Genomic DNA, 25,637 nt, shown 5'->3' on the forward strand with positions numbered 1-25,637 from the left:
TACAAAGAAAGATCACGAGACTAGAACAGCCGAGCATACGGACCTACTATGCATATTTAACTCATTTACTGCCATTGACTGCTATAGACGTCAAAAAATCATTTTAACTATTTCTATTAGTCTAAAATTTTCCCCCATTTAGTTAAGAGTATGAAAGCCTATAATTTTTATTTTATTTTATTAGAACAGATATCAAATTTGAGATTAATCGTTAGTTAACTAGTGAAGTCATGCGATTAATTATGATTAAAAAAATTAATAGCTTGACGCCCCTCATTTTTAATAATCTGTTCTTTAAAAAAAAGAAAAAGATTATTAAAAAAAATAATAATAAAAGAAAAGATTATTTAAAATTAGGGGCATCAGGCGATTAATTTTTTTAATCGTAATTAATCGCATGACTTCACTAGTTAACTCACGGTGAATCACAAATATTATATCTGTTCTAAATGTACAAAAACATTTTTTTATAGGTTTTCATACTCTTAACAAAAATGGAAAAAAATGTTAAATAGTTCAAATGAATTTTTGACGTCTATAGCTGTCAATGGCAGTGAATGAGTTAACACTTTAAGGCGTTGTGGTTTGTTCCCATGTCATGAATTGGGAACAGAACAAATTACATTACACTGTGAAGCTAATAGCGTCATCAGTTTTGTAAAATCCTCAACATCATTTATGTGACACAAAATTTGAGACAAGTACTAGTTAAAAGACCCAAATTTGTCCCACTCTTCCACTACATTGCAGAGTATGCAATTTGGGTGTCCTTTAGGCTGCAGCTGCCCTCATTCCCTAAAACCAGCCCCCCTCCTAATCTGCGGATCAGTACCTCAACCCCCAACCAGCCTGGAACATCAACAGTTGAGCCAGAAGAAATTGTATTCATTTCACCAGCACCTTCTACAGCTCACATAAACCACAAATGTATGTTTTTAAATTGATACCTGCTTACATAATTGTTGTTGCCATTCATTTATTGGCTAAATTGTGCAGGTGTAGTGGCTCAAAGCTTTTGGGCCCTCTAGTCAAGTCACTATTTGTCTCAGGGTTGGGGGGTCAACACCAGTGAAGAAAACAAGTTACATACATTATGTAACACTTCACTTGATCAGCAAGTACATGAAGGTTTATGTGGCTGCATAATTTGTATGGTGCAAGTTGATTTTCATCTTAATCATAAAAGTGACGTAGACTTTTACTGCACAAAATGTAATTTGTTGGAATCGGATGAAAATGGAATGTAAACAAAATGAACCCGAAATTATTTTTTTAAAGTTAGTATAACCACAGAAACTACAACATGATATGCATTCATCAAAAGTATACCAAAAAAAAACAAGACTTTTTTTTTAATTTTAAACAGCCTTTATTTGGAAGTATTCACATTTAATCCCTTCCTCCGTAAAAATAGGAGATTTTTCAGCAAGCCCCTAAAAAAAAGGAGACACTTGGTGGCAAATGCAGAGTGTCTTATATAGTAGGGTCAAACCACCACAAAAAAAATAAAAAATAAAATAATCTACAGTGAAAAGGCTGACTTTACATCCATTGAAATGTAAATTATCTTGCAATCTTGAATTTGCCAACTTAAAAAACTAACTACATAAACATTGTAATATATACAAACGATATAAAAAGTTTTTTTTTTTTTCCTTTTCAACTCCTGCTGTCGCTTCAGTAAGCAAACAATCCATCCAGTAACCATGTTTAAGATAAACACATTACAAGGGTCAAAACACCCTACTTTTCTAGCTTCCATTGTTTTTGGTTCCGCAGAAGTGCCTTTGTTTTAAAAAATGAAAAAAGCTCATCGGCAACACTTTTCGGTCAGTACTGACCATGGAGGTGTTTTGAGAGATGACTCTCCGCAGGAGGTAAAACTGGAGCTTAGATGTCCATCTCAAACTGGTTGTCATCTGCTCAAAAAGACAAAGAGAAAAATCGAGACGGGAGTGGATAAGACTGACAAGCCCCTCAAGGAGAACCACACCTTAACGGACACAATGACGAAAAAAACGGCATCCCTTATCAGTACAACCACAGATGACACGGCAAAAATCAAAACACTCGCGAGGGTGTGACCATGACAGGAGCTTGAGCAAACTGAACATGCCAACACAAATAAAAGAAAAAGAAGAGCCATAATCCTCGAGGCAAATTTATATTTGCACTTACTTACTCAACTATTGCAACAAAACCTTAGGTCAGCTGCTGCCACAAATAGGCACACTACTTACCTTTTCTTTTTTTTAATGTGAATAATATTCATTAATATTTTTAAACTACATACTTGTGGTGCAGTGATGTTATAGAATAACAGGTAATTTAGCGAGGACATATTTTTTCAAATCAACTTCAATCACAGCCAGTTAAACGGACAACAAACCTCAAATTTTGCGGTAAGAAAATGACTCTCATAGTATACATACTGTCATACAGTAATGTGACACTTGCCTAGTTGTCCAAAAGCTACTACTTTCCTGTCTATGGTCAAGACTCAAGAGGCAACAAAAGTGATACATACTTGTGACACATGCAACCTACAAACGTACCACAGGACCAAGAAAATGACAACATGCCATACTGTACTATACCGCATTGTTCTCATGTTATCAAACGGTCACGTCATTTTAATCACATCAACACAAAAATCAGAAAATATTGCCATGTATAGACAACTACAGCAGTTGCAATTTGATAATATGTGTCTCCGCAGAGATATTTGGATGTGCAAAAATTACCTGCAACGTCCTTTTCTTCCTCTTCCACCTCCTCTTTGACATCCTGCAGTTTGCTTCCGGGGTGAGTAGCAGGGCACGTCACCCCCGGGATCTGGGGGAGACAGCATGGGGGTGTGCGTGCAATGGGGGAGTTTCTGCAATCCAAGAGAAACTTCCTGTCATAGATGATGCGGGTACCTGTGGTGAGAAATTGTTAGGTGATTAAACATTTTCCATGTGTGTGAATGTGAAGTTATTTCTATAAGGTGGATATAAAAAGTCTCCACACACCTGTTGGAATGCTGACAATTTTCCACTACTTGATGTCACTCAAACTATGAAAGCCAAGTCACGCCAAGTTATACCTTATTTATCTTACCACCAGAAGCCTGTTTCTGCCAGTAAGGAGTGTGTTGGGGGCGCAAGACATTTTCTGCCAGTATGGTAGGGGGAAAAAAAGCAACCCTGTCAGACCGCAATCATGCTGCCCAAGCCCATCCATACACAAGCAATGTTTGAAACTGTTGCATGAAGTCCAGGTTGCACTCCTCAAAAGGAACCTAAAAGTTGACCTTATGAAGGTATGCTTCCGGAAAGCTTTGTTTCGCCCCCTTCCAACCGTAGCTTGGACGCGGCATGTACTTTTTTTTTTTTTAATTATTATTATTATTATTATTTCCAGGTTGTGCCATGAGGAAGCGGGCTTGTGTGACATTAATTAAAAAATAAAACTCCACTGGCGTAAAGTGGCTTCTGAAAGAAAATGTATTATTGTTATTATTATATTTGTTTTTATTTTACTGGTGGAATGGGCTTCCATAATCTATAACTCAATGGTGAAAAATCTTTGCGAAGGGATGTAAAAATAATCAACTGACACTTTCTCAATTGGTTACAGATATAGCTGATATGTGATTCACCTTGGTCTATTTTTTTTTATTTTACAAAACCTGGCATTTACAGTCATTTATAAACTTTCATATCCACTGTATATGTGCCCTGCAATTGACTGGCAACCAGTCAAGGGTGGGTCTACCCCACCTCATGCCTAATGAGGAAAAGCAGTCTTGAAAATGGATGGAATGACATTCATTAATTCTACATTTATTTTCAAACATATTTGTTTATTCTCTTTCTCTTTTGAAAGAAGCCATCATGTGAAATATTACTTTCGGTGCCAATGATGGATACTGCGGTCAAAAGTTTGTTTGGTTTGGACCCCTTACTGCTAAACTGGTTTTCATTGTTTTTGTAGCAAAGCCACAAAAAATCTATTCAAACTGGACATTCTGCAATTTTATAGGCTCAAACGGATCCACATTTTCTACTGGGGGTAAGAAAAAAAAAAGCGTGTGTACGTGCATTCAAGTGCAGAAGGGAGGGGCTATGGGTGTCCCTGCAATGACTTCTAGGAAATCAGAGTACATAACATTCCCATTTAAAAACTCTCGGAGATTAAAGCCACATGTATCATCAGTCTTTGGACCAGTAGTAGCATTTCTATGAAGGAGAAAATAGCCTCCTCAAGTACGCATTTCTCAAAGTCTCCAACATCATAAATCGGTGATTACATGTTTGAAGTCTGTCAAGTTTGGACTTAGGCCAACATCCAACAAGCCAAGCCATAAACTGCTGTGTTGTGTTTGACATGACAGACTAGTAGTGATCTACTGCTAATGTTTTTGTTTTGTTTTTTGGAGTTTGACCAACCTATTTTGTACATCTGATGAGCCTGTCAACTTGGGAGTGAAAACATGTTACGCAATGACTACACTGAGCAGTGTGTCCAGGACAAAAGGGAGGGGTGACAAAATAAAGGCAGGCGTAATCTAGGAAGCAATAGACGACAGCAGTTTCTGTATGCAAACAGAATCCTGGCTTGTGTTTCTGAGTGTTAATTTCATTTTAGTGCAAATGATTCAAATCCATTAGATGTTTACAGTACATCAGTTTCTCATTGCGTGAACAAAATGTTCTGTGTTCCTGAAACGTCAAGCAGAGGAAGGCCAGCCTCTTGCCCTGTGCAGCCAATCACTTGAACTGTACTGGCAGCAGGCTATAAACACCCGGTTGAAACCTCAAGACTGGGTGGTACTGTACAAATCATGTTTACAACAGCAGAAACGATTGGCCACTGTGTACACCGTTTGGTTAAACGTCATTTATTGTGTTGAGGGTACACGTGTTTGTTTTTTTTAAGCCAAGTGTACTTATCTTGAATATTTATCATTACAGGACTACTAGTAGTAATGGTGACTGTACCCATAATTTGGCAATACATCATTACGGCGCAATAGTTTATTATCCATGTCCCAACACTAATGGTACGAATGTATTTATTTATCCATAACTACTCATATTCAGACTTGAAAACACGTGATAGAAGCTATGCTAATTCAACATGGACGTTGCGAAACGACTGTTGGAATGTAGTACAACAAATGTCACGTATGCAATTCACACGTCTTTCTTTATACGATGGCTGTTCCAAACCGTATAATTACAAGTTAGACGCACGTGCGCTATAAGTCCAAACTTGTGAAGACTAACGTGATGATTACTTGCAACATCTCGCGATAACTTTTTTGTTTTGTTTTTATTTGTACAACTTTTCGTTCATCGCGTTGATGCATTTTCGCAAGTCATTTACAACAATGTAACCTTCTTTTAGCAATATGTGTCATACTTAAAATAGAAGTCTGCAGTCCATTTTTTTCTTTCCTTTCAATATTTCTTACCACCGGGCGTAGTGGAGAAAAGAGTCCCCCCGGGCGTCTGGCTGTAGCAATCGGGAAGTTGAGACCAGTCTTTCAGGGTGAGAACCCTGGTGGGAATGGGGCAACTCTTCACTTGATTAGTCGACATGTTAGCTTCCTGGCCAACGTAGTTTTATAGTGTTCGTATGCAAAAGCCCTCAAAAGTCACAATGCTCACTGCGCAAACACTCCAAGTATTCGAGAGGTTGCAGTCTTCGAGACGGGTCGCGTCGTGTCCACTTGCAAAAGCAGCTGCCAGTTCGACCATGTGCTGTATTTGAAGCAGTCACTCGTGATGTTTTTGTGCTGCGCTTTAAGTGGCACGTGCGGCCAAGCAAGGAAGGACCCGATCGTTTTTCTTAAAGAGACGGCCCGTTGGGGCGGGCACTAGCGCAAAGAAAAAGTCAGTGGTTGGCGTGAAACAAGCGCACCCTCTACACACTGTAACCGTATCGACATTTGTGTAACAAATAACAACAAATAAATAAATACATACATACATAGATAGATAAATAAATATATAAATGCTGATTCAGCTCCTGTATTAAGAAAAAGTACAGTCTGGAATACAGTATACTTGAGTAGGGCCTACATAAGAAGTATTTTTTGTTGACGATACAGGTAATAAAATTATCTTAGGTTTGATTTGATTAATCAAGATGAGCTATCAATGGTACGTATTAGGGCATGGTATCGATTCAGATTTCCAAATCGATTGGATTCACAAGGTCCCGATTCAATTTGATTCACATTGATTAATTAATTTGCGACCCAGTTAAGGATTCCATGCAGTATCAATTTCTATGTGTATATATATATATATATATAGTTGCCTTCTAGTAAAATTCCATTTTTACTTAAAGTAAAATTCTATTTTCACATGCATAAATGCATTTGCATATTTATGCATGCATAAATTTAATCGATATCGGGCTATGAAAAGGAAAATTAATTAGTTTAGATTAATACATTTTTTAAACCCAGCCCTGGTATACATATTATAAGGTGTTTTATTTGTTATCTCTTTTTTTTTTTTTTTTTGCTGTGTTTAGCACAACCCTGTCAAAGATACTCAGGCACCGGAAAACAGTTTTGCTGATAAATAAATTTACTATTAAACAAAGAAAGTCAATTTTTTTGTGTTATATTGAATTTATCTATTGTAATTACAATAAGCTATGACAGTTTTTGCTGAAGAGTACTTGTGAGTATGTGAACTGGTCAAGAACAAACTTAGTTATATATATTTATTTATTTTAAAGAGAGAAAAACTTTTATATTTTTATTGATCATATAAGTAACACTGTAAAAAAAATGCATTGGTTTGAGTGAAAGACTCTATTGCAGCTTAAAACAGGGGGAACATTTCAAATGTAAGAAGAGAGGATTTACTGTATTCCTATTGCCTACCCATGGTCAGAGCAATTATCTTCATGATGTATTTTTTGCGGAGCCATGTAGCTCACTTTTTTTCTCCTCTTCTTCCAGTTGGCCAAAAAGGTTTTGGTAACAAGGTTGTGTGTATGTTGAAAGACACAACAATGCACTAAAATGTGTCTTCCTTGTACAAGAAAGACATAGCAACAAAAATCTGATAAAAAAAGGCTCATTTTATCTGATGTATTTGAAATATAGGTCATTTATCAAGCTGGATGGACAACAGGAAAAAAATAACTTTTTATTCTAGTTTTAATGAATTTGAATTTTCTATTTAAATATCATGAGTTCTAATAATATTAAGATAATTTCACAGGTTCTTCTGACACAATAAAAAAAAAAGCCAAACTACTAAGTGCAGTTGGTTCATGTAGCAAAAAAAAACGAGTATTATAAATTCAGACGAAAATATTACAGCACACTGAACATCCACTTAAAAGAGTAAACGGTGGCGGCTCGTCAATAGAGGGCGCCAAGGTACTGCCCTTCTGCGCAGCTGAGTCATATTGAAAGGGACAATACTGTAAACAAAGTATTATAACAGAAATATTTCAAACTATATGACGATCTCTTTATAGCGCATAAGTGTGCTTTGACAGGCTGATTAACTATCTAATTTCGCTTAAATGGTTTGTTTTCGATTCACTTTGATTGATTTTAGATCCAGTTTCATATTTAAATAATTGTAAATATAGGCTACATTAAAAAATATATATATTAGGAATTGTTTTAAAGTGCAATAAGTCAGGTCTTTTGTAAATGTAAGAAAATAATTTTTAAATGTATGTGAACAAGAACACGTACAGCTCCAGTAAACTAGAGTTTCCGAATGGAGGTTGGGATTCACTGATTGGGCTGTAGACGTGAGTGCAGGTGTTAAAATTCCGCCCCTAACCCCTGTCCTGGATTATGTCACTCGCTCTGTACGCCTCAGAAACCACAAGAAAAGCTGATAATTGTGTGGGTAGCTTTCAAAAAGAACGATCAACCAGATATTTTTTTAAAGCCATCTTTATTGTGCAGTGTGAAAAAGGCTGTATGTACAGTAATAACAAAATTAATGTATTGTACTACATATTTCAACCTCATGGTGGCAGTGCTGATTTCCCTGTAAATTTACATTCCACAAATATACAAACAACGCGATGCCTTTACTATGATTATATTTAGCGTCACTCCCTTCCTGAAATTACAAAGTCACGTGTCAATGACGAATGAAATGTGTGCGTGTCTACTTCTTGGCTGCCTCTCACATTTCAACACTCGAGCATGAACTCATTGAACCCATTTGGTTCAGGTGAAAAAAAGTTCCCAGCCTTGCAGCATCCTGCGGCCGTCATGGCAACCCGCAAGGGGGTGGCATTGAAGGCTGATGGGGGCGGAGCTACTGTTTTCTTGTAGTGTGAAGTCTCTGAGGCTGAGCATGCTGCAGCATCACATGGTGGGGGGGATTCTAGGATTGATGAGGCTGATCGCATCTGAAGACACGATGCATTGACAGTCCTCAGGGAGACACCGAGGCGCGCGTGCACGTAGGCAAGTAATATAAACACACACACGTGAACCCACGTCGGATATGATCCGCTACTAGACTATGGCACCGTCAGGTTCACGTAATGTCAAACGGGGCTGCAAGAGAGTTTTCTACTGGATCCCCGTCCTGTTCATCGCACTCATAGTGGCTTGGTCGTACTACGCCTACGTTGTGCAGCTTTGTTTGGGTAAGAAAACGCATGTCTGGGCACTGAGTGTGGATGTGGGGTGTGTGAGAGTGCCATGTGAGACGTGTGTCTGATTTGATTTGATCATAGGAATTTTCTAAATGTGTCTAAATATTGTGGGTGATTTGTGTAAAGACGTGCATGGTCTTGACAGTTCAGTCACCATTTTGAAAAGCACTCATCTTTTTTCTTTTTTGTGTAGTTGTTTTACAGGCATAATTTCCGTTTATCATCATATATTCATAGACCTCCCTACTTATCTCTAAACATCTTAAAGACTTACTGTCATGTTAATGCCCATTTTAATCATCTGAAATCCATCAAGTACAGTCTTATGTATTGACAAGAATGGAGCAAGGCCTGTTTTGTTTTACTGTTAGGGTGCAGATACAGAATCCATGAATGCTAAATTGCACACAGTTGACCTGCATAGTAATGCCAAGGGAAAAACAAATCTCCCTTTAAAAAGTATAAAAGTGAGGGACTAAAGCAGAGTAAACACTGTCCTGACCCAAACTAGCTGAGTGAGTGTCCTGGAAAGATTTTTGTTTTGTTTTAGGATGACTTGCTTCATTGTGCAGTGTGACTTTATTTATACACAGGGTTCAAAGGCCTATTAAAAAGTATGTTTTTCATCCAGAAGGAACCTGCGAAACTGTGACGGATTAGGAACGAGAGGACGGGACAGTGGCTAGCATGTGGTCCGCAGACAAACACAGAGACAGTTGTGTGGAACTAGCGTCAGCTGACACTCTCGTTCAGCAGCTCAGTTAATCCCATTGTCGGGTTTATATAATTCACCTCAAGCAATCTGCGGTTGACCCAATTTTTTTTTAAAGCTACCAACATCTGCCTTTCAACACTCAGACCATCGATTTACAAGTTGTAGCGATTGTTGAAAATGTACACTATGTTAACAGACACTTCACCATCATGCATACATCTTATCTCAAATAAGACCAGAACATCTTTACATATATTTGCTTCTTTCATTTTGCAGTTTCAATTGAAGAAACATGGGAAAAGGGTAAGTGTTTCATTACATATGTCTAAGAAATCAAGAAGAATTATTTAAACTCTCAGCGTCAGATGTTGAGTTAAATCCAGTGCTGGAGTCTGTGTGGATGCAGGCTGTTATCAAAACATTTCTACCAGTCTTTCTCATCTGTGTCCTGACATACTTTTCATTACCTCGCTAACATGGTGAATGTGGAATGTCATTTCACCTCTGCGGATGTTTTTTTTTATGCTTTGGAAGATCTTATGTTTGTATGGCCAATGTTTTTTAATATGTTATTGTTTTTCTACATCTTTTATTTTCATAGTTATCAATTAGCCCCATAATATTTCGGTCGATTGAATGAGTTGGGTTACTTCAAAATTCAATTCATGCAACCATTATGATAATGCGCACCTGTATTTCTTTTTCAGTTGTCTATTTAATGGTGTACCACGTCATCTTCATCATGTTTATTTGGGCTTACTGGCAAACTATCTTCACCAAGCCCATGAACCCGCTGAGGGAGGTGAGTGAGATGACGACTATTTTTATCTTTAACTTTATTGACACCATGAGCGGAGGAATTTGTGAGAAGTGCAGAGGTAGATGGGAGCCTCAGTGTGTGATTAAGAGCTGCATTTTGGATTTAGGCTATTTCCTGTAGAAGTGCCAAGAGGTGCACTCTGATACTACGGTCTTTGCTTGACCACTTCAATTCAGCTGTGAATGCATGCAGAGAACAAACAAACATTGCAGAGGGCATTTACAGACAAAAAAGCAAAAATGCACTTAAAGTGGAGGCTTTTCGTAATGATTAATTCATTTTTAATTTGGTGACTGTAATACTGTATAAATCAGTGATTGTAAAAAGTGGTGCTACTACAAGTACAGTTTAGGTACAATTTGCAGTGCATTTTAATTGACTCATTATTATTTAATGATTATTGATTTGACATTTTCTTAAAATGTTTATTTATGTAATCACAGTGTTAATGATGAGGCATGAGTTAAATGTTAAATTTACCTTTAGGTATAATACCTCTGCCTCGTTTTTGATTATCACTTAGGCTTACTCCACTACTGAATTAGAAATTTGAATTAAAAAAAAAAACTTTTGCACCTCATCAAAACACATTGAATAGCAAAACTGAGAATCAAGATGAGACAGTCCCAAAAAGTTTCACTTGGCTGACTCTCACGACACCAACTGTGGTTGTCGGATGTCAAGGCTCGAGTAGCTATTTACAAAAGCTAGCTAGTGTAGCTTGTCTTAGCACCCATGTGGCTATGTTGTGGAGTTGCTCCTCTTCCTATGCTACCCAGCATTGTGAAATAAAAATGTAGGACAATATTATTACGGCCTGTTAGCACTGAGCCAACAAGGAGCAGATATGGAGAATAGGCATTTGTTGAACTGTCAACTAAGATAGCATTTAGCAGCCAAAGTGGTAACACAACCACCTGTCACCAGATTGACTAGAGATGTTCAAACTTTTATTTATTTCTCTTTGAGCAGGAGTAGCCCCTCTGAACCTGACAGTAATCACAATCATGGTCTTTGTACATAAGATACAAGTCATGCTAATTTTTAAGCTAGCCTAATTGACACGGCTAGCCTGTTTATTACTGGAATTAAGTGCTTGGGTGATTAAGTACACTTTTCACAGACGTCTGGCCAGAACCGCGCAGTAAAATAGCAGGCAAATTAATAAATGTCTGGAATGGGGAGAGAAAATCTACTCATTAAACTGAACTGGAAACCAGAAATGAATTACTGTACACTACGCCATTCGTCAACCAGGCGGAGTGATTTATAAGTTTAAAAATGTATTAGTATAAATATTTATAACAGCAGCAATGTTATATGTTATTTGTCCATCCATCCATCCATTTTCTTGGCCGCTTTTCCTCACAAGGTTCGCGGGGGGTGCTGGAGCCTATCCCAGCTGGCTTCGGGCAGTAGGCGGGGTACACCCTGAACTGGTTGCCAGCCAATCGCAGGGCACACAGAGACAAACAACCACACTCACAATCACACCTAGGGACAATTTGGAGTGTTCAATTAACCTGCCATGCATGTCTTTGGAATGTGGGAGGAAACCGGAGTACCCGGTGAAAACCCACGCAAGCACGGGGAGAACATGCAAACTCCACCCAGGAAGGCCGAAGCCCGGATTCGATCTCACGTCCTCTGCACTGGGAGGCAGACGTGCTAACCAGTCAGCCACCGTGCTACATATGTTATTTGTTTGTTTTCAAAATTGATTTCTAAGTTGTTTATTTTATTTTAATTTGTTATTTTTTATATATATATATATATATATATATATATATATATATATATATATATATATATATATATATATATATATATATATTCTCAAAGGTATTAAGTAGTGTCCAAACTCGGTCCTCGAGGGCCGGAGTCCTGCAGCTTTTTTGAAGCTAATCAGCAAGCTCTGCATAAGCCTGATAACAATCCTGTCAATGGCGGAGGCATGTGGTGGCCACACAATGTCGCTCTGTGATTGGTGAAAATCAGTAGAAATGAACAGGCTCTAGGTAACAAGATGTATTCTTGAGCGTTTATGAACTCACTAATACCACAAGAATTCATCTTGCAGAGCAAGGTTAGCACAGTGGCAGAAAGCTCTATTGTAATTGAGCAACTCATTGAAAATTGTAACAGCTCCAATGCATTGAATTCATAACATGTGCTCTGAAATTATTTTATGCAGCCCACTAGTCGGTACGCACAGCCCAAGGTCGGCATGCGAACGGTATGGCTGCATGGTTAAGAATCACTTATTTAGACATTTCAGGCATGAACTTATGGCCACCCCTATATGAGTCATGGTTTCACCCTGGCCACCCCAATGAAAATTTTCTGGCTATGCCCCTGGATCCTGTACATTGGAAACAGGTGCGTTGGAGCAGGGAAAAATCTAAAACCTGCAGGACTCTGGCCCTCGAGGACTGAGTTTGGACACCACTGAAGTAGATCTTCTTTGTTGTTTGTTTTTTAAATCAATTTGCCGCTGTAGACATTGTGAATTTATGAAATATTGATTATATAAAAAAAAAAAATAATAATAATTCATCATTTATTATATTGTCATGTTTTTATTGTTTAATAAAACCCTTGCTTCAGCCTCCTGGGATTAACCAGCAAAAATAAAAATAAAAAATACTCCACAAAATTACAACGTTGCTCCTCAAATGAAGTCACTAATTCACAACACTGCTCCGCAAAGAAATTGGTGCAAGAAGTTTGAGAAACCCTATAATTAAAACTCAAGCCTGTCTTCGTTGGCACTAATAGTTTCTTAATACATCCTTTGATGGGCAGACAAATTATATCCCGTCTCTGCTGCAATTTCCGTGCGGGGCACAAAACCAAAATAGAAGATTCATAAATTTTAAATATTTGTTTTTCTTCTGGGCTTCAGCTGCATGCTTGAACATGTTCCTGCATTCCTCTCAAATGCTAGGCTACAAAATGTTTGCACCAGCGCTGACAAATGTATGGGGAAAAATCAACAAGCGTTGTCAAGTCAGCTATGTTTTGTATTTCCTCTGCGTCCTGTTCTACAAAGTTCTGCCTGTCCTACTCGGACAAGGAGCTGCTGGAGCGTGAAGACCGGGGTGAGTCGCAGCAGGAGATCCTGAGGAGAATAGCTAAGGAGCTGCCTATCTACACACGCACCAACTCTGGAGGTAGGACGAGCAGTATGGATGTTCACATGCATGAAAAAAAATCATTATTCCTTTTTTTTTTATGATTAATGTTCATCAAATATATATTATTGAAAAATAGAGAGAAAAAAGCTAAAAGCAAAGCCAGCAGAATAACTTTTATTTTTTACTATTATTTTTTTTCTCTCAAGATTTTCAAATGGGTCAATTTGACTCGCAAGATAACACAGCACATTTAATTCCAATTCCTCCTCCAACTACAATATAAATTGCTAATAACCAAAATATATATATCTAGTAGGCTAAGTATCTAGCACAGGGGTGGCCAAGTTCGGTCCTCGAGAGCCACTATCCAGCCTGTTTTCCATGTTTCTCTCCACTAACACACCTGATTCATGATCAGGATCGTTGTCAGGCTTCTGCAAAGCTTGCTGATGAGCTGATCATTAGAATCAGCTGCGCTGAAGGAGGAAGACATGGAAAACAGGCTGGATAGTGGCTCTCGAGGACCGAACTTGGCCACCCCTGATCTAGCAGGTGTCGTCGATGAATGGAATTGCTCAGAATAATTTTTCCTGATTACATCACTTGTTGCCTTGACACTTGTTGCTAGGCAGAGTTCATTGGGTTCAATCATATCTGCCCGATATTGGCAATTATATGCCAGTCATTTCAGTGAATCACAAACTCAGGGCTGTCACAGTGACATATGGTGAGGTTCATGACTGGTGAGGCACTGCCTGCCCTGACCGCACATTACCTCTGGGCTGGACAGGAAGTCAGACAGACGCAGACTAAGAAAATCGATCCAGCAAGAAGCAACAATATTGAGACAAATTTATATGCATTCATTTAATTAATTAACTGGTCAAATGCTTGCAAGGCACTGCTGATGTTGGTTTGATGAAATCGTCTGTGTTTCCTCAGCAATCCGTTTTTGTGACCGCTGCAAGCTGCTGAAGCCTGATCGATGTCACCATTGTTCAGTTTGTGATAAGTATGTCTTTCTCTCTACCCGTGTGCGGAAAAGAAAAGAAAATAACTTATGATGTACTGACTGACAGGAAGGTCCAATAACGCTAGTGTCTGACTGTGCTGTGTTTCAGATGTATCCTAAAGATGGATCACCACTGTCCCTGGTACGTACATCTAGCATGTCTGTCATAAAAAATATCTAAACTATGATGGTATCAAGCAAATCAAAGGCATTTTCATCATTACAACACAAAACAAAGCTTTTTCTTTTAATTTAAGCAATATTATTGATATAACAAGTACAAATTTTGCGAAATGGAGAGAAAGCTAAAGCAGCCACTCTGATGTTTTTTTTTTTGTAACGTTCGCAACAATCACGATGTGTTACATGCATAAGGAGTTAGTGTTTAGGAATTTCAGTCACATTTAGCAGCTGTCTTGTTTTCCCACATAAACGCCCATTTACAGTTTTGCATTTCAATGTGATTAAAGCGCAATATGTGAATTTTAACCTGCAAACTATGATGCAAAACAGCTGATTTGGAGCCTTGTGTCAAGGGATGGAAATTATTATTTTTTTGTGCTGTCAAAGTTAAAGCATTAACCAATTAATTAATCACCAAAAAATTATCGCATTAATCATTTAAACATTCACACAACAATCACACCATTAATTTGACCGCAGATGATCCTTTAGCTGACAGCGAATGGTTACGTTAAAGGTAGCACAGATTGTGTTTGAGCAATACATAACTGCACGCATTAAAGTAAAGCATTCAATAAATGTTTGCGTGTGACATTCAGAATATTTGTTCATTTTCAACTTCCATTTTAAATATTAACTGATTAAACAAAGAGGATGAGCATGTGCAGTGGATCAAGAAAATGTTGAATATGTCTTCATAACAAATGTAAAAAAAATTGATAAAAAAGCCTTTTTTAATTAGCCTAAGCGATTAATCGTGATTAATCCAAATTCTAAAATGTGATTAACCTGATTTAAAAAATGAATCGTTTGAGAGTGCTAGTTTTTTTAAATTCCATTTAATGACCATTTTAATTGATAGATTAATCTATTCTTAAAATAATTTTTAGTTTGCAGTCCTAATAAAATTTCTAAATTTGATTTTCAGCCACTTGCTCTAAGCATGAAAGAGACAGTGTGTAGGATTTAGTGCCATCTTGTGGTGGACTAACAAAATACAAACAATGGGCTCTGCACAAATCCAGTGCTTCCTGAACTCAATACCACTTCATTTGGGGCCTTTCATGAGTGGACAAGATGATTAATCCAGGTGTGCCTGACCTCAGTAACCACGGCGACAGTGGCCAGACACACCTGGATTAATCAGTTTGTCCAATCATGAAAGACAGGAAACAAAAGAGTGGTGTTAAATTCAGGAATTAGTAGAGCTGTGCAAAGAGCCCATTTTGATGTGAAGCACACGCACTACGGTGCCTCTCAGAGGTCACACTTTGCAATTATTATTGGAGCGAGTGCAAGTCAGCAGCCCAGTGAGCAGGAACTAGCAGGAGCGGCCAGCAAAAGTGTCTAGCATGAACTCGCTGGAGCAGCTAGCAATAACTAGCTAGAGTTACTAACAAGAGACGCTAGCGAGAGCAAAACAGAGGTAGACAAGCGGTGGGAGCCTGAATCACGGGACTCAGCGACGACCAACTGCAGACCGCAGCTGTGGAAAGTATGCGGCGGTCGACCCATTAGGTCCTTCACGAGCTGCAAGCACCACCAGAGGCTAACTACGTTTGCAAAGTTCTTCTCCTTCAGGTTTCCAATAGCAGAAAGATGGCGGTGAAACATGTCACTCTTCTGTAAGGCGCAGTGCAACCTATATAAAATAATTAGCCACTACTAGACCTATGATTATATAAAAAATAAATGTTGGTTGATGTGTTAGAACATATATATATTTTTTAACATTATTAATTATATTATATTATATATTATTATATATTATATTAATGAGTTAGTTCACCACTTAATGGTGCTAAATCCTACACACTATCCCCTAAAACAATTAATAAATAAATAAATAAAAACACTTTACTATTATACAGTGTTGGAACTATTACAAATTGGAGGAGCCAAAGAAATAGCTTTACTTTAAACTTTTTTAATTTTTTTTTTATCTAGGTCGGTTTGTACGACGCCGTATTACGGCCACGTATAAATATATATATTTTTTTTTTTAGAGGGCGGGGGCAATATTCCAAGGAAAAATTTGCGACTTTATAAAGTGGCAAATTTGCCACTTTATATAGTAAAGTATATATAATAAGGAGATAGTAATTGCTTTAGCAGAGATTAACCATATTATGTTGAGCATTCGCTCTTTGAAGTGTTGTGTACGGCCACTGGCCAGCGACAAAGACGCCTCACTTTGCGAAGGTCCACACCCGGACGATCAAGCAAGTTAATTTGTTAGAATATATATTTACTTGTACATTTATGTTTCCAGAATTATTATTTACACATTCATACTTTTTTTTTTTTGTACAAGTATCTAAATTGATGTGTCAAATCTGCTGCTCTCTATCATTCACTAGCACTTACCTAAAGTATGCCAGCATCTGATTGGTTAGTGTTAAGCAGCTGATAGGGGATTAGGAAGTGTGTTGTCGCTCTAGCTGCGGTGAATGATGAGTAAAGTTTTCATTTAAGAATGAATCTGTCTCCATCCTGTCTTTTCATTTTATAAACAGTGTCCCATTAACCACCAACCAATCCTCACATGATTAGACTATACTGTAGCTATGCTACGTGTATTTCTCGTAAATTTATGAGATTATAGTGGCAGACTTGCGAGAAAAAAACTTGTAAATTTGCGAGTTTATAAAGTGGCAAATTTGCTCTCAGAATATTGCCCCCGCCCTCTAAAAATATATATTTATACGTGGTCCTAATACGCCGTCGTAGGTTTGAACATTGAGTGTCTAAATAAGCGAAAAATGCCCCAAAATGTAATGCCTGTTTGAGAAAAGTATATAGTGTGGTGTGACTACTGCGGGTATTTTTTGGAACATAACCCCAGTGATAAACGAGGGAACACTGTATTGCTTCTCCACGTTTTGTCCATAGAACAAATTAGCGACAATGCTTGGTGTTTGTAAATATCAAAATAATGTTACTTTTCTAACTACTGTTTTATTTTATTCTCTCAGGGTGAACAATTGTGTGGGATTCTCCAACTACAAGTCGTTTATGTTGTTTTTGGCATATTCCTTACTTTACTGCCTTTTTATAACTGCTACAGACCTCCAATACTTCATTAAATTTTGGATGGTAAGTGCATATGTATTGAATTGTCTATCCATTTAGGAGAAATAGAAAAGAAACTTAGTTGTTGGCGGACGACTTGATGATAACAAACATGTACTGTACATTTTTCCACAAGGCTGGTGGTAAAGCCCATTTCCGTCTGAAAGAATACCTGGTAACCATTTGAGCTATTTTATAAAAAGTAGAAAAGTATTGTAGCTCTCAAACCTTATAGTTGCTGCGTAGCTCCCACTGACTGAAAGTAGTCCATGTTTGACCAGAGGTTAGCATCCGCCATGTTGTCATGCTTTTGCGTATTTGTATTGCTTGCTTCCACAGAATGGCTTCCCAGACACTCAAGCCAAGTTCCACATTCTGTTCCTCTTCTTCTCTGCGTCCATGTTCTCAGTCAGCCTCGCTTCACTTTTCATCTATCACTGCTGGCTTGTCTTCAAGAATAGATCCACTCTTGGTAGGTGTTGTCAGTACTGTGTCTGTCTGCCTCCTCAACGTGGATCTGAAAAATGTGCTCTCAGTCTGTTTGCGCCGTCTCATCAGTGCAGTTGTTTCATGAGCCTCTTTGGTTATTAGACAGGCTTGTACCGTATGTGTGGAGGGAGCAAATGGATTATCCACGGAGAGTTTGTGTAAAAGACATGAAAGGCATCACTACTCGGAAAGAGAAGTCATACCTGCTCTGACATTAGTCTGTTTTCCCTTTTGTCATATACTGCACTTCTCTAATGATATAAATCTTCTATCTAATCCGTGGCTGTCCTACCAGAGGCTGTTCGTTCGCCAGTGTTTCGTCATGGCACAGACAAGAACGGATTCAGTCTGGGCTCCAGTAAGAACTTCCGTCAAGTGTTTGGTGATGAAGCCAAATACTGGCCTTTTCCTGTTTTCTCCAGGTAAGGTAAGGTTTGGTACATCTTGGGGCACGGTTCTTAAATGGTTAATTAACTTAATTGATGAACAGTTTTGGGCCCTTAAGTTTCCCTGAATCTTCAAAAGGCCCGTTACGCTTCTAGCATGACTGCATGATCAGGGATGCAAGGCGGTCTCCAATTGCACATGTCACATGCGGGGGCAACTACCGTGACATCATCCGCAAGTTGAGATCTGCTTGCATTCCGTGAAGCAGTCAGGGTTTGAAAGTAAGGTTTTAAAGGAGGGTTTGGCTTCCATGCGACGTGACGATATTTTACAGTCCTAAAATTGAGTAGAAAAAAATTCAGCTGTAACAATGTGTGAATTAGGGTTTTGGGTTTTTAAGGCTTCGAAGAAGAGGTTGGCTTCCATGCTTTTTTCTGTGCGCTTTTTTTACAGTTAAAATTGAGTTAAAAAAATTTGTTTTCAGAGTTTGTGACTTTTTTTAAGGACGGTTTGGCTTCCGTGCATTTTTTTTGTTTTGTTTTTTTACAGATTTTTTTTACAGTTGTCCTAAAATTGAGTTGGGGAAATATTCAGCTGTAAAAATGTGTGAATTTGGGTTTTGGGTTTCTAAGACTTCGAAGGAGGGGTTGGCTTCCATGCTTTTTTCTGTGCGCTTTTTTTACAGTTAAAATTGAGTTTAAAAAATTTGTTTTCAGAGTTTGTGACTTTTTTTAAGGACGGTTTGGCTTCCGTGCATTTTTTTTGTTTTGTTTTTTTACAGATTTTTTACAGCTGTCCTAAAATTGAGTTGGGGAAATATTCAGCTGTAAAAATGTGTGAATTTGGGTTTTGGGTTTCTAAGACTTCGAAGGAGGGGTTGGCTTCCATGCTTTTTTTTAATGTGCTTTTTTTTTTACAGTTAATATTGAGGTGGAAAAAAAATAGTTTTCAGAGTTGGGGACTTTTTTTTAATAGAAGTCATGGTTTCAAAGGGGGTTGGGGGGGTTTTTCTTCCATGCACTTTTTTTTAACAGTTGTCATAAAATTGAGTTGAAAATGTTAGTTTTCAGAGTTTGTGTCTATAAAAAAAATAGAAGTCAGGGTTTCAAAGTAAAGCTTCAAAGGAAGGTTTGGCTTCCATGCAGCGTGACAATTTATTTTTATTTTTTTTACAGTTGTCCTAACATTGAGTTGAAAAAGTGTGGGAGTTTGGATTTTTAAAAGAGTTAGGGTTTCAAATATAGTTTCAAAATAGTGTTTGGCTTCCATGCAGCATCACAATTTTTTTACAGTTGTCCTAACATTGAGTTGAACTATTCTGGTTCAGAATTTGTGACTTTGGGTTTTTAAACTGTAATTGCACTTTTGAGTATGCCGATCTTCTACATGGACACGCCTCTCTTTGATGAATTTAAACAGATTAATGAGGGGAGCCGCTTCGATTGGCCGTGAGTCAGCTGCACTTTCCACAACAGCGAAAACAACTAGCAAAATACCAAAAGAAAGAAAATTCCCCTCATGTGCAGTTAGAATGCGGTTTGGGCTGTAGACTTGCATGGGGCGTGAAAATAGGGCCCAAAGATTCAAACCCAGAACCTGTAGCCTGTGAGGCAAACACAAAATGGTTTAATTCCACTTTCCAAAACTGTCCACAAAGAATATATTTTCTGTTTCTCGCGTCAATTACAGTTTAGGGGATGGTTGCTCATTCCCTACATGCTTGGTGAATATTGACCCTGAACAAGCCTCTTCACCCACCAGCTACAACCCAGCACCAAAGAGGTACGTTCCAAATAACGGAAAATATCAAATAACACAAAGCTATTAATATTGTAGTCTGCTAGCCAATGACTCATGAAGATGCACATCAAGTGATTGGACTACTTAGGATCAGGTCACATCTATATCCACCGTATTTGTAGAAATTCTCATCAGTGATATAATGTTCCAAATGAAACTTTTCAGCTTTTCTGAGACAAACAAGAAACTGCTGTCATTGCCACGACATTCAATAGCTGAGATAGATGTTTCTAGCCCAGTCAAAATTTCCAACAAAACTTCAAAATATCAGCAAAAAAAATAAATAAAACAAAACTAATTCTGACTTGTATACATCATAAGGTGGTTGTGCTCAAAGCAATGTGAATCCCCTTCCAACGATTTAAAAATGTTCATATTGAAAAAAAAAAGAAAGGATTTTGTGTTCACTTTGAGCAGACATCACTCAATTACAATTCCAGTTCAGTATTCTTTTGAGTGGATTATTGTGTTGCTCTTTGTGTATATTTATACCTCCAGTAATACAGAAGGTCGCCACTTCCCCTTCAGGCCAATGAGGGAGAGTCAAAGTCGACTGCTCAGCAGTAACGCCTCGTGGACTGAAAGTGACATTGCAGCAGATGACAAGAATGGTATATTGTACTGTACAGTGGTTTTCAGCTGATCATATTGTTTCTGATAATATTATGATGATTGTTCCTCACGTGTGTATTTGTTTAGGCACTAATAACCCGCTGATGACCACAGAAAATGAGGCATAGGGACACAAGATATGAAAGAAGTGTAAGTTTAAATACATAGAGACATTATTTACATATCTTGAAAAAACGTCTCAGATGAATATTTTTTTTTTCTAATTCAATAGGTCAGTGCTGCTCCCTTTTCAGTGAGATATCTCGCAATGGTGACGTCACTGGTGTATTTCCTTGACATCTAAACACGGCGTGTTTGGATGCTGTCTGGAAGGTTGCGGACTTTCATAGTAAAGTGTGAAGTTGCATTCCAATGATCTTGATGTCCTTTTGATATACGAGGAAGCACAGAGATGTGGGAGGGCTGTGTAGTTGTTTATTGTGTGTTGTTTTTCATAGTGTGACATAAGCCCAAGATAAAAATAAATATGCAATTTTGAGTTGGTTGCACATCAAAAGTAGATTATTGTGTTCATTTGGTGGTGGTAACAGGAGCAAGAACCTTTCATAGCATGCTTTCATCCCAGGATATCAATACAAATGTTTCTTTTCAGGGTACCATGTGAAGCTTGGAAACAGCGACATGCAGTAATGGGCATATGAATGAGGGCTATTCAGATTTGTTCAAACATGGGCGAGGATGTGTCTGTATTCCCCCACCCTGCCAAGGCTTGAAAGCCAGTTCTGGCCTGCCACAGCAATTTTTGTGGCCGACTAAAGTAAATCAAGTGTCACCTTCATCTTTCTTGCTAAATTATTTTAGTTTCATTTTTGCACAAAAGTTGAAAATTTACTATTTATAGATAAACATTTATTTTCACCCCCAAACAACTTTTCATAAACTAAACAATTACATAATATTTAGTTACCACTATTTTTTTATTTCAACTTTAGTTGTTTGTTAAACATGTATTTAACACTAAAATCCAGGGGCAATTATGTACAGTATTAACCAAAACCACAATTCTGGCCAGGATGAAAATGAGTCAGACAATCTGCTCAAATGTATTGACTGTTGTAAATTGAGGGTTGGTAGCAATGTGTTTATACTCGGCTGCATATGAGAACAAGTGTACAGTATTGTGGCTTTTCTGCAAGACGAGAGATTGGTTGCTTCTCACTTTGGTATGGTGCATTTCAATAAAGTTGATTATCACAGAAAACTTTTAAGTGGTTCAAGTGTAAAAGAGAAACTCGTAACTATATTTCATGGTTTCATTCTTTTTTTTATGATTTAAGCTAAAATTAAATTCACACTCAAGAAATATTACATACTCTAAGAAAACAGTAAGTTGTGCAAAAATTATTGAACCATTGAACCGTCAGAAAATTTAGACGTTAAGTTTAGTGGAAAGGTTCAAGTGCATTTTGGTCCGTCCTGAAATTTCACCCAAAAGCCAAATATCTCTTTGTATGAATTTCACACTTAGAATTGGAATTATTGAAATAAATGAACTTTTTGACTAAGTTATAATTTTGTGTTGATGCACCTGGATGTTAACTTTAGTGATTCTTTAAAATGTGAAGAATGTAAGCCTGTTTTTTTAAGCCCTATTGTGACAGTCATGTTCTATTTTTCTATTCTTCTCTGTACGTCAATTAAAATAAAAGTGCTTGTTTGTAATCTTTTTCCATTTTGTGGCTCACCTAAAGACAAATATATAATTTCAAAGATACAAAATGGTGTTTTTACTAGAAAAGCTTTGAGCCTTTATTTACAAAATAATCTAAACACAATCCTCGACATTATATTGCATACTCGTGTTTCTTTACAGTGTCAAGGGCACTGCAAACAAGAAAACACAAACATCAGTCAAGATGACACTGGAGTCATACCTACAGTGGATAGAACATCTACACGCATCTGTGCAAATTCCAGATTTTTGTGATATAAAAACAGAGACCAAGATAAACCATTTTAAAACTTGTTTCCACCATTAATGTAAGCGGTAACCAGTGCAACTCAAAAGTAAAAAAGTAAACAGAACCAAGATATGTTTGAATGTGACTGGTTGAAAAAGGTCACTTGTGCAACCACATCATCACAGTTGTTTATTTTTACTTACCCTCTTGAAAAAAACTATTCATCCAGTTATACAGGATGTAGGTCACATTGAGAGTGGAGAGGTTTTAAAATGACTATCACAAAAACCTGCCATTTGGACAGGGGTGGTGAAGACATTTTCTACGCACTCTATACACCACCAGAACACACATACAAATGTTTCGCTTACTATTCAACAACACAGGTTTTGTTGAAATCTTTTGGAACATGCGGTTCGACTATGCAGCATGTTAGAGCAAGAAAGCAACACAAACATAAAACAGTCTTATCCAAAGGCTAACACGACACATGAACTGCAAGAAAACAAACCCAGACGGATGCATGTTAAAATGCAACGAGATGTTTTCACAAGGAGTAAAAGTGCTTTGATTTTTTTTAAATTACAACACTAAAACTCAAATCAACTACAAAAGGAACTTTCATTAAAATAAAATGAATGGAAATGTACTCACAGCAGCATTTTAGCAAGATAACCTCTGCATGTACTACATCAGGTGAGTTTTTCGACGTTTCCATTTGGAGATCAGTGTGGGCATACAGCATGACTGCAATCATGAGCTCGAGAGGACAGCATTTATATGCACACAACATCCAATCTAGGCTTAAACAGGTACATACATGCAAAAATGTATAATAATGATGATGAATTATAGACTTCTCACATTGGGGTGTTTAGACGGAAATAACAAAACAAGTGAAGAAAGCACAGGATTGCAAAAATGATGCCAGCATATATGAACACACCCACTAAGAGCTCCCTTTCTCAATTTGAGACAATAAGGTCAAGTGTGGTATGTTAGCGTACAACTGTGCACCTTTTTGCTAATTGGCACAATAACTTAAACGCTAAAAAGGATGTAGTTCATCTTTAAGGCTGAGCGTGGCAAAATGCAATAAGTGAGCACTGCGTGTTCGTTGTTCACAATGTCAAATGTGAACGTAGAGAAAGCATCAAGGAGCAGCGACGTCAGATACATACTTTCCATATAAAATCAAGTTAGAGCTTTAAAGTGCAAAACAATTCTACAGAATACTTTAGTCAAACTAAAATCCCATTTTTTTTCAAGCATGTTAAATCGTACTGGACCAACCACATCCCTGCGCTGCTTTGCAGGAGGACTTGATTCAGCTCAAACCAGCGCAGCTGTGTCATGTGTGAGGCAAACTGTGCTACGTTTGTTTCACTCTTAGCAATCATTTCAGTTGTCGAAGACGAGCAAAACCGACGACAAACTGCTGGCCGAATGAAGCAATTATCATTCCGATCATCCTGGTTGTCCGAACCCGACCTCGTGGCCGCGCTGCCAATAGCAGGATGGTGCGCGTGTGATGTCAAGACTGCTGCTTGTTAGCTTCTTCTTCATAAGCGTTCCCTGTTCCGTTCTGCACGTAGGCTGATCCGGTGCCAAGCCCGTATAAGTGGCCACAGTACTTTGCATCGTCAATATGATCCTCAAAGAACATCTGGTGGAAACACATACACTGAGCATAGAAATCTACAGATGAATACACACACTCAATGTACACACACTACAAGAGTTGTAGCATTTCTAATGAAAAGAATCAGCATGGTTCATTAACTCATTTGCTCCCAAAATATTTTAAATATTGCCATGGTCCCAAAAAAGTATTTATTTTATTTATTTATTTTTATGCTAGAGCATATGCAGCCTCTAACCTGAAGAGGTTGCTTAAAGCAATGGTAGTTATTACAAAAAAACGGCCAGAATGTGGCAGCAGAGTATAAGAGCTCAACCAGGGCCATGTTGCAAAAGTTTTTTTCCCCCCCAGTAATTTCTACAGGTTTGTAAATAGTGATGAAACTTAACTTAACTTAACTTCTAAAGCTAATTGATGCAAAACTGAAACAGACACAAATATACTTTTTTCCTGATGAAAGAAGAGACTCTAATCTTTCTTTTGGTAGGTTGTATGTTTTTATAGCGACAGAACACAATATTCTGTGGGCCCTGCAAAATCAGTCAAAATCCAGTAAAATAGCCGGGAGTGAAGGGAATTGCTTCAGTGAAAATGGCTGGGAGTGAATGAGTTAAAGGGGAAGTCAACTTCAAACATTTTTTGGACAATAACATGTTCTATACAGCCCCACTGGTCAAAATGGTATTCTGGTTAATATTGCGTTAGTGGAATATGAGTTATAAAGCAAAATCCAGCCGCTTTTATCCATCTCAGGGGGCTGCCATTTTACCACTTGCTGTCGACTGAAGATGACATCAATGTTGCTCAGGTCTCAGGTAACAACCAATCAAAGCTCAATTTAAAAAACAAGTGAGCTGTGATTGGTCATTTTCATGGCCGCCCCCTGAGATGGATAAAAACAGCTGGATTTTGCTGCATAACTCATATTCAACAAATTTAATATTAATCAGAATGTCATGTTTGGACAAGTGAGGCCACATATATTATTGTCAAGCAACGTTTAAGGTTGACTTCCACTATAAGAACATGGGATAAAAATATTCAAGTGTGCTTTGTTTTGCCGTTAAGTGGCCTACCTCCCTCATCTTGAAGAAAGCCATGCCTGTAAGTAAAGAGTCAGAGCCCGCTTGATGCTGTGGTCCGAACCTCTCGAGCTCCAGCTGCTCAGCTACTTCCTGCAGTCCACCCTGAATACACACA

The 25,637-nt window shown here is 37.9% G+C and overlaps 3 protein-coding genes across 7 annotated transcripts in view; 1 reads left to right on the plus strand and 2 right to left on the minus strand.

Annotated features, from left to right (window-relative positions):
• Nucleotides 1-1,346: 1,346 nt before the first annotated feature.
• On the minus strand, nucleotides 1,347-5,807 carry eif4ebp3l (eukaryotic translation initiation factor 4E binding protein 3, like). Its single transcript, XM_077577328.1, has 3 exons — nucleotides 5,462-5,807; nucleotides 2,745-2,921; nucleotides 1,347-1,919 (listed from the first exon to the last, which is right to left on the minus strand). The coding sequence occupies exons 1-3, from the start codon at nucleotides 5,586-5,588 to the stop codon at nucleotides 1,891-1,893; spliced, it is 333 nt and encodes a 110-aa protein (XP_077433454.1). The 5' UTR covers nucleotides 5,589-5,807; the 3' UTR covers nucleotides 1,347-1,890.
• A 2,487-nt stretch (nucleotides 5,808-8,294) lies between these two features.
• On the plus strand, nucleotides 8,295-22,550 carry zdhhc2 (zDHHC palmitoyltransferase 2). Of its 3 annotated transcripts, XM_077577323.1 has the most exons (14): nucleotides 8,297-8,637; nucleotides 9,638-9,664; nucleotides 10,069-10,163; nucleotides 13,234-13,354; nucleotides 14,261-14,330; nucleotides 14,440-14,472; nucleotides 17,489-17,609; nucleotides 17,722-17,760; nucleotides 17,925-18,057; nucleotides 18,370-18,496; nucleotides 20,151-20,243; nucleotides 20,760-20,872; nucleotides 20,961-21,023; nucleotides 21,106-22,550. In XM_077577323.1, the coding sequence occupies exons 1-13, from the start codon at nucleotides 8,511-8,513 to the stop codon at nucleotides 20,999-21,001; spliced, it is 1,140 nt and encodes a 379-aa protein (XP_077433449.1). In that variant the 5' UTR covers nucleotides 8,297-8,510; the 3' UTR covers nucleotides 21,002-21,023; nucleotides 21,106-22,550. The 3 variants fall into 3 exon arrangements, 2 of the variants coding, with proteins under 2 accessions (XP_077433449.1, XP_077433450.1); XM_077577324.1 differs by lacking the exon at nucleotides 17,722-17,760 and having other exon boundaries at nucleotides 8,298-8,637; XR_013295485.1 differs by lacking the exons at nucleotides 20,961-21,023; nucleotides 21,106-22,550 and having other exon boundaries at nucleotides 8,295-8,637; nucleotides 18,370-18,501; nucleotides 20,760-20,779.
• The window catches only part of cnot7 (CCR4-NOT transcription complex, subunit 7), a 16,851-nt gene continuing 13,039 nt past the window's right edge, over nucleotides 21,826-25,637 (minus strand). For all 3 annotated transcript variants that reach the window (XM_077577326.1, XM_077577325.1, XM_077577327.1), the window contains exons 6-7: nucleotides 25,514-25,624; nucleotides 21,826-24,461 (exon numbers count right to left, since the gene is read on the minus strand). In XM_077577326.1, coding sequence (XP_077433452.1) covers nucleotides 24,330-24,461; nucleotides 25,514-25,624 — 243 coding nt within the window. In that variant the 3' untranslated portion in view covers nucleotides 21,826-24,329. The remainder of the gene's footprint in view (nucleotides 24,462-25,513; nucleotides 25,625-25,637) is intronic.

The sequence above is a fragment of the Vanacampus margaritifer genome, chromosome 10, assembly GCF_051991255.1.
Source record: "Vanacampus margaritifer isolate UIUO_Vmar chromosome 10, RoL_Vmar_1.0, whole genome shotgun sequence".
Lineage (NCBI taxonomy): Eukaryota > Metazoa > Chordata > Actinopteri > Syngnathiformes > Syngnathidae > Vanacampus > Vanacampus margaritifer.